This window comes from Heliconius melpomene, chromosome 5 (assembly GCF_056956725.1).
Source record: "Heliconius melpomene rosina isolate 202511_hmr_F chromosome 5, ASM5695672v1, whole genome shotgun sequence".
In the NCBI taxonomy this organism is placed as follows: Eukaryota; Metazoa; Arthropoda; class Insecta; order Lepidoptera; family Nymphalidae; genus Heliconius; species Heliconius melpomene.
In genome coordinates this window covers 3,162,791-3,180,986 of record NC_140393.1, presented here as the reverse complement: position 1 = coordinate 3,180,986, position 18,196 = coordinate 3,162,791, and the positions used below count along the sequence as shown (strand labels likewise).

General features: G+C 33.6%; 1 protein-coding gene across 1 annotated transcript; it reads right to left on the bottom strand.

The window, feature by feature from the left end:
- Nucleotides 1-4,154: 4,154 nt before the first annotated feature.
- Nucleotides 4,155-15,532, bottom strand: LOC146538917 (carboxylesterase 1C). The gene is made up of 3 exons (XM_085185367.1): nucleotides 14,965-15,532; nucleotides 5,754-5,860; nucleotides 4,155-5,620 (listed from the first exon to the last, which is right to left on the bottom strand). Exons 1-3 carry the CDS (start codon nucleotides 15,377-15,379, stop codon nucleotides 4,295-4,297), a joined length of 1,848 nt encoding a protein of 615 aa, XP_085041493.1. The 5' UTR covers nucleotides 15,380-15,532; the 3' UTR covers nucleotides 4,155-4,294.
- Between the last annotated feature and the right edge of the window lie 2,664 nt (nucleotides 15,533-18,196).

Sequence of the window (18,196 nt, the reverse complement as noted above, 5' to 3'; positions counted from 1 at the left end):
TCCAGTAACGTCATGATGACGTCATACATACAAAGTCGATCATATATCTTGCCAACGTATTTACCGGCGTTTTTTTCCTCAAACTAAGTAGTTCCCCAAAGATAAATATGTGATGTTATGTTATAATACCCATGTTACCATCTCGATATATTGATAGAATTGCGATTTTTCCAATAAATCTATATAAATCTATGAATAATACAATTTTTTTTCTTAGCTTCATACTGTATCTTGCGCATAGAAGGGTAAAGTAGAGGGAATCGGGGAACCTAGAGTTAAGACACTTCCATTCCCCATTTTCCCCCGTTTTGTGTGTTTGGCATTGTGTGCGAGACAAGAAGACATTTCTTTCCCGGAGTGAGAATCGAACCCACAAGGGTTGCGTTGACAGTTTCACGCTTGTGCCCCCACGCTAAGACTACCTCTATTATGTTGGATATTTATATTGTAAAAATAAAAAAAAAATTATATAATATTACTTAAGTAAATTTAGATTTCGAGTCGCTCAGCGCGCCATGGAGCGGGCTATGCTCGGTGTATCTCTTAAGGATAGAATCCGAAACGAGGAAATCCGGAGGAGAACCAGGGTTACCGACATAGCCCAAAGAATTGGTAAGCTGAAGTGGCAATGGGCGGGGCATATCTGTCGTAGAGCCGACGGCCGGTGGGACGACCCTCTGCCAGATGGGCTGACGATATGAAGAGAATGGCGGGAAGCGGATGGGTCCGAAAAACTGAAGATCGAGTGTGGTGGCGAGAATTGGGGAAGGCCTATGTCCAACAGTGGACAAAAGATGGCTGTTGATGATGATGATGAGGATGATGAAATTTAGATAGAAGATAGAGTTAAAGAATGCAATAATATAACGTAACGTATCAAAAATTGCCATTGTATGACGATATATTATTAGTGTATGACTCACTAAGAAAACCATAGATGATACATAAAATAAGGAACTTTGTTAAAAGTTTGTATTATTCACGATTACTCATAAAGAACGTCCACAAAATTAGACATAGTACTTCTAAAAAAACAAATACAATACAAAACAAAAGTGGAAGAAATATTCGTATTTTGATAATTATGAATTTCAAAAATGTTATATTCCTAACATTTGTTTTTTATATAATTACAAAAAAAGTGTTACTGCGAGCTAAATAAGAATTGCCTGTAAACGAGTTCGATTCCCATCGAAAGTTTTAAGCAAATATTTTAAAATAAACATCCCCCCGAGTGGGGATTGTACCTACAATCACCGTACTTACAGCCAGACGTCTCAGTTTCACAATGACCTTTAGTTTACTTTATAAATATAAAATACGCTTCTATAATAGTTGCGTTTACTACACGTTTGAACTGTCGTGTCCAATCAAGATAAAAATAATATTACAATAACAAAATGAAAATAACATAAAAAACTAACAAAGAATTACATTTTAAAGTTCACAATTAAAATATTTCTTCATACAATTTCAAAGTTTAGTCGAGAATTGCAACTAACAAAGAAATTCTCATTCCTTATAGCTTTAACTTAAGTATTTTAACATTGAGAAGGTATGTATTTTATTTTTACTATAAACCACTGGTTAATTATACTTCTACGTTTTACTTTTGTATTTCGTTTTTATGTAAATTAATACAAATTATGTTTTATAATGTTTACAGTCAAAGCGTCAGTAAACGCGATGGTTGTGAATTCGATTCCTACTCGAAAGAATGAGTTATTAACATTTCTTCATATTGGTAACGAGGCAACGCGCGGTGCACAGTTCCGCCAATCAACGCTGTCCCGAAAATGTATCACGACGAGTTGTTTTAACTCTATGTAATGTCATGGAAAAAATAATATATCTATCTTTGTATATAAAAATCGTCCTTTTCTGTATGTGTGATTATAGAAGGGCCGTATAGGAGAGCACTTGAAAAACGAGTTTTTCGAATTCTTTACACTAACGGGATTAACGAGATTTAAAATGGAATGTAATATTGCACGCAAATTAACTGGCGGCTTCAACTTGTACTATTAATATAAAATCGTTCTCCAAAGTTCCAAATAGTGGCATAGTACCTACCACAGAGAGAAATGAGCAAAAGAAGAAATTACTTCCGCATTACCATCACGTTCCGAAGTAGAACCTGAGAGCTGCAATTCCAGTACAGCATCAGGCTCGCCTCCACTATCCACTCCACTTAGATATTTACTACTTACCCAAGCAGATTTGGAAGTAAATTATAATAAATATGGATTACAAATATACAAAATGTAAATACACGCCCACTGCTTTTGTTCTCTTTGTTCTGAATGTGTTAGTCAATCAATCATTTTCTAGTCGGAAAGCTTTTTCTTTGTATTATAATAATAAATATACATTTTTTTATATAAATGAGGTTTAGCGAATCAGGTCACCCGTGAAAAAAAAGTAGGTAGATAAGTATAGCTGATTGAATTTGATAGATTTACTTACATGTTTTCAATAAAATAATATATAATCGTTAATTTTTAATAGCATATTTTTTGTAAGTTAATTTTTTTTTGGCAGCTTAACCCCTTTTTGAGTCTCCCATTTCTCTCGTGTGAAATATATCATAGAGTTTCAGATACAATATTTTCTTATAATCTACTCGTATATCTAAACGTATAATAAAATAGTACTTAAAAGGTGTAAGGAAGATATGTGAGAAAGAAATATTATTGGTAGCAAATATCAATACAACCTAAAAATATGTTTTTAAAATTTTGTCGGTTTGTCTGTCCGTTCGTTCGTCTCAAAAACGGCTTAACCGATTTAAGTATTTAAATGCAGTGTCCACTAAATTGAATTTTGGAAAACTTCCCTTAAGTTCCCATGGTCCCTTAAGGTTGTAATTTAAAAAGTTATGTCAATTTAAATTATTTTTCTCGACTCTATATGTCCTTATATTGTCGTAAAACTATTTTATTGAATTGTCTGAAACATGTTCTTTATAGATAGTGTTTGTATTATAATATTCTTATTGGAACCCGAAATTAATAATAAATCTAATTTATTTTTAATTTTATGATTATTTTTATTTGGAAAGAGAAAAAAGTGGAGAAATTTAGCATAAGTAAAAATACCGTTTAACTTACCATATATAGCTAGCTGTGTACACCGGATTGTGTGGGCAAACGTTATTAATATATGTACATCCACTATCTCCCGTTGACCCGTAATTTCCCAAGTGCTTAGATAACCTTAGTTTCGTAATACACTGTTATATATAAATAAATATAAGTATTATTTAAAGTTTAAATAAATGTTAAATTGTATATAATGAAATTTAAATATTTTTTAAATTCAAAGTCGATTCATGGAAATGTGAGGGGTAAGAGTGGTAGGGGGAGAGCTCGGTTGACCTTCGAAAACACAGTATCAAAGATAATGGAGGAAGATCACGTAAAAAGCATGAGGACCCCCCGAAGGGCATGTATGAAGAGGTTGATGACAATGGACTAGGCTAAAGAGGTATGTAGAGACCGTAGCGTTTGGCTCTCCGTTCTCTCTGACTACCCCGCTAGGGATAAAGCGTGAAGCTAAGTTAAGTTAAGATTTAGGCCAGTTTTGAGGCAGGCTTGTGCGTATAGTATATTCTAACTATGCTCTAGGCGTCTAGGTAATTATTAAAAAGAACTTAAGTTTCTATTCGAGCTTTATATTGTAAGAACGATTCGTAGTTCCCCTCGTGGTTGTGTCGTTATCGCAACTACGTTCGAACAAGCCAGTTTTATGAATAATGGCCTACGATCACGAAACACTTGCAAAACAATAGCAACATATTGATCTCTTAGATAATAAGCTGTATATTATATATACAATGAATCTACAATTACAGTTAAAAGACGTTTTTGTAAACATATATTGGTAATTAAACTCGGTGTAAATACTTATAAAATATAATTATTTTTTTAATTCATGTATTTTTTAGTATTATACACAAATTCCATTCCATTTTATAAATTAAACAAACAAAAACAATGTTATAGGGACGTTTTTAATGGTAATTTCTGTTTTTTTTTTCTTTCTTAAACTTTTATATTCTTATGTCTTTTGAGTCAAGTCGTTTGAGGTTTTTTGATAAAGGCATTTTTTTGTTAGAAACGAAATAAAACAAATAAACTTTCTCAATTTATTAAAAGATTTTTAAAAATGGACGAATATTGATCCTCTGTTCCATTTAATATTTACTTATAAATAAATGATTCTATTCTTGTCTTAGTGGGTAATAACTATACAAAAATAATGTTACAAATTTACAATTTATAATAAACTTTTACTATGATAAAATTATACAAATTAAGCTAAATACCACCATATATAATAATATCCTTTTGTTTTTAAATGAATCTGTCCCTGAATCGTCTTGGATCTCTTTACAACATTTCGTGCCAATTTCAACTACTCTGGGATAAAAATCTGTCCAAAATTCAAACGCTTTGTAATTAATATTATAGGGAGTGCTCATTGTAAAATTTTGCCTGTCTATTATGAAAAATCCTGGTTTTTCCGTTTCAAATGTATCCCATTGAATTATTACACCTGAATTCGTTGGATTGGAATACCAAGCGAAATTAGTCCACATTTTCATAATTATTTCTGATATACTTTTGTCTCTGTAGTCCCACCTAGTTAAGTCTTCTGGTAAAGCTAAATATGGCATGCCAAAAGTAAATATTAAATCAAAATTGTGTGGTACCGAAACCCAATCTGGTATTCCCTCGTTGGCAATATCAGAAAACGGCTTTAAGTCAAATCTATACAAATATACAGGAGAATGCTTACTTAGATATTTTGCGAATTGGTATGTGGTAGCCCCATATACTTTGTCAGTGTAAAAATCCAACAATTGGTGACGTAAAATAGTCTCATTCGTCGTTGGTGGGATTGGTTTATAGAAAAATGCTACTGCATCTTGTATATGATGTTGATTTGTGAAACAAGAACTATTATCAACAGTTATATCAGAAAGAATCACTTCCTCGCGCATTATATCAAACTCTCTTTGACTTATACCCGAATCTCCATCCTTGTCTAAAAGAAGAGCATCTTCCATATTAGTATATCCTGTCAAAATAGGTACAGGGCTGAATATTTCATCTTCGAACATTTTACTTGGTTGATCTGATAAGAACGGTTGAGATAAATTACTGAAACCGCTATCGATAATCGGCTTCCACGAAGCTAAAGGTTCGCCGATATCCAGTAATGCTTGGTAATTTACTCGTCTGAGGCAGTCCAGCAACTGAAAAGTAGGTTTTCTAAAACAGCTGAACGCATTTGCTACTTTATCGACGGTCATTATTTCTTTTCTTGCAATATTTACTGTATCCGTTGATAAAACGTTGCCGCTCATTGCTATAGCTTTTTGGAACAGACCAGCAGAATATGGTGATATTAGGTGGAGTCCAACACTGACAGCGCCAGCATCGTGTCCAAATATACAAACATTTTCCGGATCTCCGCCAAAACTTTCAATGTTATTTTTCACCCAATTAAGAGCCGCTACTTGGTCTAACAAGCCAAAGTTTCCCGGGGCCTCGTTATCTAACGTTGAAAAAAATCCAAATATATTTAAGCGGTAAGCCACAGACACAAATATTACCTGAAATAATAAATTTTACATAATTATTTCATTTATTTAGCCGTAATGTCTCCAAATTAGCATAGACCTTCATTTCAGTCTAGACATAACTTATATATAATTAAATAAAGGGTATAAAAGAATAATGAAACACCTTTTGTTTAAGGACTAGTTGAAACGGGTTGACGCTATTTGGGCTGCCTCTGATAAAGTCTCCTCCGTGGAACCAGACCATTGTTGGATAGCTTTCGACTTTTATGTCTGTAAAGAAAAATAAACAGTTAATTTTAATAATAAATAAATAATTTACATGAAATTTTATCATTTAAAATTAATATACTAATTCAATTACTTCTAAATTAAATTGATTTTAAAATATTTTTTAATTAAATTGTCTTAACGCAGCGATGACATGATATTTAGTTTATTGATCATTTGTTCTATCATTTGCTCGAGTAAGAATTGAACCTGCAATTACTGCGTTTACTTCGTTAGAGTTAGTTACCTTAAAAGTATTTGCAAATCCACAATACCTGTCCATAATTAACATCCATTAACATTAACGTCCATACTTATAAAAAAAATGTAAAAGTAATTTTCATTAAACTAACCACGAGAGAAATTTTAATAATACGAGTCTGATAAGATTGCCGGAAAATTCTATGAATGTCAAACGAAAGCATTTTCTTATAAAGGGCCGTTGCGCGTCGATCAAAGTAAACGCTAGGTTGGTAATATTAAAAGTTAATAATATAATGATAGGTATTTTATTTTTGTCCGATTCACGCTTTTTCCTATATAACAGGGCCAGCAGACACATTGTGTTGAATAACGGAAGTCGACACCTTGCTATGTCTTTACCAGAGTATAGAAGTGATAATAAATGATTCCCAAAAATAAGAATTGAACCCATAACTATTACTTTTTAATCAGATTGTCCCACACCGTCATGATGGTCACAATATGATATAAATATATGACAACTAGTGGACCCGAACGCGGCTACGCCCGCTTGAACTGTACGAATATTTATTAAATATATTTATGAAATTATTTCAATAGAGAGATGAATTAAACAAGCTCATTTTGGGTGACGTTTTCTAACAACAAACTTTGCAAATTGTTGCTTAGCAACGGTCGCTTAGCGACAGTTGTTATTAACATGGCGGAATAAATTGCATGTCAAATTAATAAGTATTTTAATATATTGGTATACGAGTATATCGATAATATTACAAATATGAGAAAAAAAGGTATCGTATGTTCATCCCGAGACCCTCAAGTATCTCTATATGAGTATTCTATCACAATTAAATTAGCGGTTTGGCCCTGATTGCGTAAAAGACAGACAGACAGAGTTACTTTCGAATTTATATAGGTATGGATACATGCCTAGAAGGTAGGTACGTTATAATTCCGCTATTTTACAAATTGTACTGAACAACAAAATATTTCTACTATTTCAAGTCACAACGTGTAATTTCAGAAATTCACAAACATGGAAAGAAACTAAAGGCTTTTTTTTCATATGTTAGATTTATGTTTACACGTAAGTCAGCAACACATATATTTTTAACATGCTTCTATTGGTTTCACATATGCATCTATGCAAGACAATATTGCAATCAAATTTTGACTTATTTCCTTCGTACGATGTGCCTAAAAATTTCCATGCATGTAAGAGCCCGACGACATGTTTTAAAAGTTTTTCTCTTAACACGAACTTAAATTTTTTGAAAGATTAGTATAGCGAAAGGAAGATAATTTTAAGCGATTTCTCGTCATGTATAGAGAAAATATAATCGTATCGTAATTTTCTGTTTATATAATAAAAGGTTCGAGAATCTTTATATCAGGAATATACATATTTGGGCGAAGAATTTTCTATTAACTTTGGGCGTATTTAAATTTGTATTTCATACACTGTCTTACAGTATGCAAAAGTCTACATTTACTGTGTAATTTAGGTCACGGAGGTAGATTAAGGTTAGGGCGGCAAGTCGAAGTGGTTTAACAGTATTGGCACGGAATTCCTGCATTAATGGTAGAAATTTATTCTAAATCGTGAAGTTTAGTTGGCGTACATTGTTAGCTAACATTAAGACTTACTTAGTTGATAATTGGGGTCAACGGTATTGGGGTTTAGGAAGTGATGGGGGTCAAGAATGGTGAATATTCAATGTGAGATAGATTGAACTCTATTATGAATATTTATTGTGGGATTGGCTTGTAAGTTTGTTGTAAATATGGAAATACTCTAGCTGCAATTTAGATAAGTTTTTCCCGACTGCTAAGGAAGGGTTATATTCTTTGTAAAGACTTAACACATCATATTTCTTATTATTTAGTTTCGTTTTTCCCTAACAATGTCCAAGCTGCACCGATCGGCTCTTTAATGCGACTTCATCGAAAGCTTTACAATCATCATATATATCAAGCAAGGGTGGAGGGAAATCCGCGAGTAATAATCTCATATACCTATAGTTAACGAATGTTTCGGAAATTCAAAACTCGAAATATTAAGTGATAACAAAGGCTTTTTATGTTATAAAGTTTTCAATTAAAGTTTTAACTTTATTCAGCCTTTACAAAGTTCTAGTAGACGAGTAATTAATTTATCCTCCAAAAAGTTAAAGATTCTCAGCTTTAATAATGATTAAAAGCAATTAATTTTATAAATGAAAGTGAAATCTAAACGTCAAGTTAAAAATTGTTTTAAATAGTTAGTTTAAAGGACTTTATGAGATCATTTTGTCATCTATCCGTCCGTCTGTCAAAACTTTTTTTAGTTAGGAACACGTGTCGCTTGTCTCTCAAGCGTTTAAATGTAAACGGGACAGTTTGTGGGTTTAATTCCAACTGTAAGAAATTAAGTATTTTATATTTTCTTCTCTGTTGTCAAGGCAAAAGCGCGGGGTTAAGTACCGCCTTTCAACCCGCAATGCCTACAGAAATCGGTACTATAATGCATAGCCCCCTAAAATATAAATTCGCAAATTTCTAAGTTAAATCATAAAATAGATTCGGAAACACGAGTCGAACTCGTACTTGACAGGTTTATTTTAGTGCATCTATTTTTTTCTGTTCCACACTGTATCTAACCCACCCTTAGCAGGGTAGCCAGAGGAATTCTGGGAACCTTATATAAAAGACTCTTCGTCCTCATTAAGAAGCTCCCGTTCCACACTTGCCCCCGAACAAAAATCATCATATTTAATATATCTAACGTTTTATATATGTGATGGGAGTACCCGAGGAATAAGTAATGACAAATGGATAATAATATCACATTCTTTCTATTAATATATTTTTTATAAACCGACTATATGGATATTATTTTAAAAAATATAAGTATAATGAATATAAACTTTTCTAATTTCAAAATTAGAAACTGTACCTGTGGTATATGTAGTTTCTGTCTGAGGCAAAAACACATTTCATTTCACAAAACATAGTGATCGCTCACTGCCAATTTCACACAAATATTACGAATTCTGACAGTGTTACGGAAAGCAAGTAAAATTTTAAATATAAATTTAATAATTTTGTAAATAAGTTAGTATGTAATTGCGATCCACAGCCACAGAAAGTGAGCCAACCAACTTAGTTAACCATTTGGCGGCGGTTTTCATAAAATATTTAAACGTAACTTTATAATTGTCGAAATAAATAAATAAAAAAACTGGTTTTGAAAATAAATAATTGAAATTCACGAGCATATTAAGAAAGAATAGAAAGAAGGACCAATAAATTAACAGTGAAAGCGGTCTATTATCTATTAAAATTTCCATTTATCTTTATTCGAGGAAGTCATGGCACAGCGGTGCTGTGCTTGACCGTACACGCGTCGGTTGTGAGTTCATTGCCTACTTTAATGTGTATGTATATGTATAATGTAAATGCGGGATACAGCGTGAAAGAAAAGGTGATTAAGTATGCATATTTAATAAGCTTTAGCTTTCAGTTATGATACATTACCAGACCAACACCCAGTAAATTACGTAGCGGTAATTAAAACAGGAAATTTAAAGTTATTCGGAGAAAAGGGATTCGGTATTAATGATTATTTTGTGTTAACGATTCAATGGATATCAATCAAATGTAATCAACATTTAATTTGTTTTATTGATTTGTGAAAAAAGGATTTGTGTTCAGCTTCACGCTATATCCCGCACACAGTGGGGTAGGCAGAGGAAACTTAGTGTTAAGACCCCACTTTCTGCCAAATTCTGGAGGCATTGCGTGTTGAGTGGCAGAACTCAACGCCGCGCTTTGTCTCGACACCAGAGCGAAGAAATGGAAATAAAAACGTAAATAAATATTTCACTTCCTCGAGTGGGGATCGAACCCACAACCGTCGCGTTACAGTCACACCCTTGTGCCGCTGCGCCACAAAGCTTTTTGTTAAATGTTTAAAATAGGTGAAAGACACGACCCTTCCCGATTACAGTGGGGGTTCACCAGGGCTCGGCTCTTAGTCCGTTCTTATTCAATGTAGTGCTCGATACTGTCTCGGCTCACATCCAGGACCAGCCTCCATGGCTGATGATGTATGCCGACGACATAACACTCATTGCCGAGAACCGACTGACGCTGGAGCGTAAAGTGAACCTCTGGAAGGGTACGCTTGAGAACGGCGGTCTTAAACTAAATGTGTCGAAGACAGAGTACATGGCCTGCGGGAGCCGGGACTCGAGCACCATCCTTATAGGTCCTGAGCCAGCCGTTAAGTCGGAGAAGTTCAGGTACCTTGGATCCGTTATGCACGAGTTTGGAGGCATCGATCACGATGTCCAAGGCCGGATATGCGCTGCCTGGGCCAAATGGCGGGAGGTCACTGGTGTGGTCTGCGACCGCAGAATACCGCCCAAACTCAAGGGGCTGATATACAAGAGCATCATCCGACCGGTTCTTTTATACGGCAGCGAATGTTGGCCAGCACTATCTCGGCACACTCAGGAGCTTCACGTCACGGAAATGAAGATGCTGAGGTGGATGTGCGGCGTAACGCGGTCTGACCGCATACGCAACACATTCATTCGAGGTAGTCTTGGGGTCCGTGACGTAGCGGATAAGCTCCAAGAGCGTCGTCTGAGATAGTTTGGCCACGTTACGCGCCGGCTTTAGAACTATATCGGATGCAAGTGCCTTGCTATATCAGTTCCTGGAGTGAGACCTCCTGGACGCCCAAGGAAGCGCTGGCTGGATGTCGTCATGCAGGACATGAGAGCCAATGGTCTAACCACCGAGGACGCAAAAGACCGTGCAAAGTGGAGTATGTTGAGTAGGAGGGCAGACCCTGGCAATAGCCGGGATTAATGCCAGGAGGAAGAAGAAGTTTAAAATAGGTAAAAGATTAAATATGAGGTTTAAATTATATTACAGTGATCGTATTTAATTCTAAATTTGGATTAATTGAAAGGTACGTACGTACATACAAAAAAAAGATGTCGATGTCTTAAAACGAGTTTTGAATACGTATCCTTATTTAATAAAGTCTATTAATTAAAATCATTTAATAATCACGTTCTAACAAACTTAAGTACTGACTGACCTTTAAAAATTTAATTATCTAAAAGAATTAAGGAAAAATCTTCAACACCAATTACATTCTCAAGTAACATTATGTTCGGTGATTAACGACACGCTAATAGGCGGCAGTCTTTGAGATTTTCGCAATTGGAAAAGTAGAAGGGTTCGTAAATTTAATTTATTTCAATAAAAAATCTTAGTAACAGGCGGAAAATCAAATGGTTTTCCTATTTAAAAAACCATTTCGTTTGCGAAACTGTTTTCTATTCAGAAAAAAGTTAAATATTTTGCGGAATAAATTAAATATTCAGTTTCGAAGATATATTTCAAAAAATATAATTATTTCAATTAGTTAGTCTATCCTACAACGTAACATTAGCGTTTATTCAAAAATTTTAATTTAAGGTGTTCCTTATTGCAATAGAATTTGAACCTACATCGTTGTTAAATAATATATTTGATTTGCAAAGAACCAATAGAGAAAAAGTTGCGTTTTACGGCTGTTCGTGCTAAATCTATTAAATTTATTTTCATTACACCCTCTCAAGCCTTTATGGGATTGGATAATGGGGGAGTAAAACCTTATGGCGCTTTCAAATTATATAATTGTTATAATTATCATGGGTTATATTGAAATTTCCCTAATGTGGGTAGGAAATGAAACAATATGTAAGTTAATTAATTCTTTTTTTATTTTAATTGATTTAGGCAAACGCAAACCTGTATTTAATACTCAGTATAATATTTTTAGGGTTCCGTACCCAAAGAATAAAACGAGATCTTTATATTACTAAGACTATTATTAAGACTTCGATGGTCGTCCGTCTGTCAACGGCATCTGCATCTCATGAAACGTTATAGTTAGACAGCTGATATTCATCTTAGATGATGTATAATAATCTATATACATATATAAAAGGACTTGTCCTCACTGACTGAGGTAAGACGCACGCACAGCCGTAACCGCTGTGCGTAGAAACGTGAAATTTGGACAGATGTTTACTTTCGTAACCTGGACATCCACTAAGAAGGGATTTTGAAAAATTTTAATCCTAAAGGGGTGAAATAGGGGTTCAAAGTTTGTATGGAAAAAAAAATAAATCGGCATCGATTTTTATAAAATTTGAAATTTAGATTTTTAAAAGTATTTAATTGAACACGTGTTTCATTGTTTTCTAGAATTCTCCCCCTAAGGGTGCAAATAAGGGGTTGAAAGTTTGTATAGAATTTTTTTTAAATCGGCACCAATTTTTATAAAATTTGAAATTCAGACTCTTTAAAGTATTTAATTGAACACATGTTTCATGATTTTCTAGAATTCTTCCCCTAAGGGTGCAAATAAGGGGTTGAAAGTTTGTATGGGAAAATTTTTAAATCGGCACCGATTTTTATAAAATTTGAAATTTAGATTTTTAAAAATATTTAATTGAACACGTGTTTCATGGTTTTCTAGAATTCACCCCCTAAGGGTGCAAATAAGGGGTTGAAAGTTTGTATGGAAAAATCTTTAAATCGCCACCGATTTTTATAAAATTTGAAATTTAGACTTTTAAAAATATTTCATTGAACACATGTTTCGTGGTTTATTAGAATTCACTCCTAATTACGCAAGCGAAGCTGCGCGCGTCCGCTAGTATATGTATAAATAGCGCACCTGGCCTTTTTTTTATCTTCGCCGGCAGAGGAAACAAAGTGTTAATATAATGCGTTATACGCTTTCTGCTGCTGCTTTTGCTGAATGGCGGATCTCAACACCGTGCTTTGTCTTATAACCAGATTGAAACAGAGAGTGTGTGAGAGAGACTGTTTGCAGTCGGATGCTGTGCCCAACGCCACTACAACGGCCTCATATTTCAGATTGAATAAATATTCTAACTTGATCTTTCAGAGTTTAGATAGTATAAAATACGCAAATATACATACATTTATACGCCGGATCTGGAGGCATTCATAAATATGGATGTTTCCAGAATTTAGCAGAAATTGGGGAACGGAGTATCTTAACACTAGACCAAGGCTAGGACAGACCAAGCGTCTGAAGTGTTAAAACAAACAAATAATAAAAAAAAACACTAGGCTCACCCTGCCCCTTTGCCTAAGTATATACTCGTATATATGAAATTAAAAATAAAGAACGGACGACGATATAACGGACAAATCTAAGGCTTTCGTACGGAACACACGACAAAAAAGAACACGTAAAAAAATTGATTAGACTTAATTATTTTACATTTTTATATATTTTTGCCTTATACTAAAAATATAATTGAGTACTTTAAAAGATGAGTGTGTGAAAAACATTAGGGCAAGCTATTATCAAGTTCTTGGCTGGGTCCAGCTAATACCCTCTTCAGTCACGATTGGGAGGCTCAGCGGTTTTAGAAGATCAATAAATTCTTTAGAAGTTAAAGCATGTCTTGCGGTCCACGTGAAGTGGAGAACTTAGGCTTAAAATGAACGTCAATATTATGAAAACTAATTTTGTTTTTGAAGGTTACTTGCTATCTCAAAACGATAATAAGATGTGACTATGAATTAATTTATATAGTTATTTTATTAAGCAGATTTAATCTTTTGAAATGTCCTAAGATATTTGTTTTACATTTGTTTTTGAAATATTATAAATTGTTGTAATAGCACAATTGGAAATCGAACCATCAACCATTCCTTTATTTAAGTTAACATGAGAGTTAATTAAATAATATTAGTAAAAACATAATGTATGTCCCTGATGTACATATTATGATTTTTTTAAATTCACGCTGTATTCTACTCATAGTGCTGAGACACTTCGCTCCCATTAACATACTTTCGTTCCTCACTTTCCACCAAAAGCAAAAGCAAAGTGTGTTCAGTGATAGAACTCAACGCCGCGCTTTGCACCGTTACTAGAGCGAGGAAATGAAAATATTAAAAAAATATTTCCTCGAGTGGGAATCGAAACCACAAACTGTCGCACGCTTGTGCCTCTGCACCACGAATGGCCTCCTTTATATTCTTATAAAGTAAACCAAGTAAAAATTAAACAACTGTAATAAATAATATATGTTATTAGGGTAGCCGAATTTTATTACAACTATTTTTACATGCAAATGAAAGAAAAAGTGATTCATCGTAAGTCGTCATTTTCGCCTACTAATTATAGAGGGTCAAGCTAGATATACGAGTATAGTAACAACGCGGCGAAAACCTCTTATCTGATGAAGGGGGGAAATCACCTGTATTTTTAAAAGTAGGCTAACATTAGATTAGGCAATTCAGCATTTTTAGTAGGTACCCTAGCTACGTCAAGCTTTGCATTGTAAATATATATATTTTTCAATATCACGCTCTATCCCTTAAGTAGCAGGGTAGGCAAAAAGATCTCAGTGTTAACGCCCCCCCCCCCCACTTTCTGTTGGGCTCATTTAACTCAACTCGACCCCAGAGCTAAGAAATGAAAATATTAAATATTTCATTTCCTCAAATGGGAATCGAACTCATAGTCTGTCGGTAACAACACTCTTGTGCTCTTGCGCTACGGCTGGCACACATATCAACATGCACAGATATATTGATGTACTAGAGTATTCTTTAAGTGCAATGGTGTATTAATCCATATGTCACCCAAGACGAGCACGTGGGTTCCATTTCAAAGGAAGTAAAGAGTTATTCATAAGCAAAATGTTATATTTAAGTTAAATGAACGTAAAAATAAGAAAATAAATATATCGTATGGTAAATAAACTTTGTCAGTCTCTATCAATTTCAATTTATATCTAGAATATTTTTATTATTATTTCATTTAAGCTATCATTTATTATGCCTCTATAGAAAGTTCAACAATTACTTACCATCTGGTACGTAGACATTGAGATATAAGCAATCTTCTGAATATTCCTTCTTCCGCGGTTCCTCCATTTGTGATTCAAGCAATTTTGCAAATAATTCATCATGTTTGTTCAATGGACGTTGCACATCTTCCTTTTTGGGATCACTTTGCATGCAATCTGGTGCATAAATTGTGGCATTCCTCACACCTTCCCATGAAGGAAGATCAGTGTATTCTGGGGGGGCAAATCGTCTCAAGTCTATAGGCGGTTGGGCGTAGGGTATGCCAATGTAAGCAGCTATTTTCTTTGTCCTGAACCTCGTGATATACATCCCAGCTATGGTTCCTTGATTTGCTAAATTTATTTGTTTGGGCTCTTTTGCAGTCAGCACTGTATTGGACATGATCGTCAATAATACTATAAGAATCATCTTCATCTTCTAAAATTGTCTCCTTAAATGATAGCTTATCACTTTTTATTGGCATATGTGTTCGATTATTTGAATTTGATTATGATACAATGCAAGTTTCATTTAAAATCAGCACTAAAGGTAGTATGCAAAGCAACTATTATATAGAAACACTTATTTGGCTGAGGCGCTAGTTCAGTTTCGTGGGTGGTGCGTTACTGTTTCTTGAACAGACTTCGGCTCGTAAACAGTGGGGCTGTCCGTCGTTATAGAAACCAAGGAATTGGTTGTTTGTTTTAAAAATATTTAGAAGTGGCAAAAATGTTGAGATTGCAATTTTTTAATTTAATTTACATAGCTTCATTGTTAATTGACCTAAAAATTTTTTTATTAATTATTATTAAGCTTTATATTGAAGATGTTTTGCATGAGCTTTGGACTAAATGCCACGTACATTTAGTTTAAAAGTTATTAAATAAGGAACGTTATTTAGATCATTTAAATTGCAATAAAAAATGCTTGCAATTTGAAATATATTTCATTAACCACCCAGCCATTATACGTCTATATGGACGAAAAATTAAAAACGGAGAATCTAGATTTTCTCTACCCTATTATAGGATAATTAAAATGTATTAAAAAATACTAAACCCATAGGCAATTCTGTTTTATTCTAATTCTATAATAGTTGGCAGTAAGCTTACGACGCGAACAAATCGCGTGACTGTAAACTGAGCATTGGAGTCATTGCATTCCGAGTCCGGACTTTTCGTTACTTTCCATCTTGCCCTATATGGGTCAATGCGACTGAAATATTGATCTTATGTTAACTTATATATTTGGTTAGTTTATTTATTTATATAATTATTTATAAAATTGTAAAAGCTGTTATTATTATCGAACTTCAATGAGAAAGACAGAAAATTGTACTCTAAATTAAGTTCTATGTCGATTTTTTTATTTATGAAAGATTTTTTTTATGTACCCGCAATCAGAAAAAAAACGACCAGGTTCTATCCCTTTCAGTCAACATGTTTTCAAGCAACCACGTTGTGCTTGCACTATCTCAGGACAGAGATCCTCTTCCATATACAATCGGTGTTGTTGTAAAGGTCAATAGGACTTACATCATTTACCTCAAGTTTGGAAAAAACGCTATGTAAAGGTTACAAATATATATATATATATATATAATCTATCGTATCGTAATTCATTACACGATTTTACATCTTAATTCATATAACTATAAGGTTTATTTTACTTTTACATTTATATTTGATGCGACCAGTTATTTAGTGCTATCGCCACGTGCATGTGGTTCAAGGTGTTACAAGTGTGATTCTTCGTTCTTCATTTGCATATATAACAATCTAGCTGTATGATGCAAATCTATTATCTTTCTTATTAAATTTTATACTAATATTTTCTAATTAAATTGTCTTTCTTATTGTTTATTTTATGTATTTAATTGTACATTCAAATGTCGTGTGAAAGCGTTTAGAAATATAAATTTAAAAAATCAAATAAAAATCGTAGCGGAACTCGTACATGCGCCTTTTGGAAATCATCCATTCGATTTAGCCAATTTAAACAAACGTTATTATCGAGCTATTTTAAAATTCTTATACGCTTGCTTTATATTACTTTTGTTGTTACTTATATTTACATAGTACGAATCAAAGACAATTATGTTAGAATATAATATGTACGACTTTTTAAGTCAAAATTGATATAAATTTCAAACGAGTTTATTTTGCAAGATTTTAATTTAGTACTATCACGTATAAACGTAAACTTTGCAAAAACAACAAGGAAAGGTTATAATGCAACTAATTTTAAAGGTGACTAATATTCGCATAGAAATAAATGTCGCCCGACTTCTACGAACAACAAACATCAGTTAGATTATAATCAGAGAAGTGTTAACAGTCACCATAAAATGTTTGTGTTCCGAGGTTAGAACAGCCAACTTCATAATATATTTATATATATATAGATAGATAAATATAAAAACTAATAGTTTATGTAATAAAATATATTCAATTTTCAGCTTTAAGCCTTTTCGGGAATCGAACCCACATCCAAATTAATATAACTTTGGAAATTATATGTACATTCCTAGATGAAAACTGAATACTGGTAAATTTCAGCTTAGAATTTGAAATCTGTATTGTAAAAAAAATAAGATTATTTGGACGTGTAACGACTGTTAACGGCGTTAGACCCTGTACCTGATCAGAATAATCGTTACTTAACTTATTAAATGTTTAAGAAAGCGATTTCACTAAGCTCTCCGTCAAATATTCCTAACGTTCTCCTTTTTTTACTCTACTTCATATAATATACCGTATATGATATTATTAGGGTAAATAGACATATTGTGTCTTGACAAAGATCTTGACAGAGCGGAATAACGCACCAAATTCACAAATATCCCACCGCCTATGCCAGGATCTTTATATTCCTAACATCCTTGGCAAAATTTCAAAATAGAAAAAAAAATACAAAACAACAGAACAGAGAGAACAGAGAGTTCCGCCACTCAACACACAATGCCTCAAAAATACGGTGGAAAGTGGAAAACGGAAATGTCTATTCCCAGGTTCCCTCTGGCTATCCTGCTATGTATTAGAATATTTGTTAGTCAAATTGTAACGGAAGTCTAACTAGGCCATGACCATTTATTGGGACGAGGTCTCAGATAAAACTTAATGAAACCTCGACAAGAAAGCTAATTGTGGTTTGCAAGCTTCCCTTATCTCATTATAAATAGCGGTGTGATACTAAATTAGGGACAACTTCGTAATAGAATATGCAATAAACATTTTAGTTTTCTTCTTGGAG

What these genes read in the sequence shown, in the direction of transcription:
- LOC146538917 (XM_085185367.1), bottom strand. Translation starts at nt 15,379, where the DNA reads ATGAAGATGATTCTTATAGTATTATTGACGATCATGTCCAATACAGTG. An exon ending in CAATGTCTACGTACCAGATG is followed by an intron (nt 5,861 to 14,964) that starts GTAAGTAATTGT and finishes TTTTCTTTACAG; the next exon opens with ACATAAAAGTCGAAAGCTAT. An exon ending in AACTAGTCCTTAAACAAAAG is followed by an intron (nt 5,621 to 5,753) that starts GTGTTTCATTAT and finishes TTATTATTTCAG; the next exon opens with GTAATATTTGTGTCTGTGGC.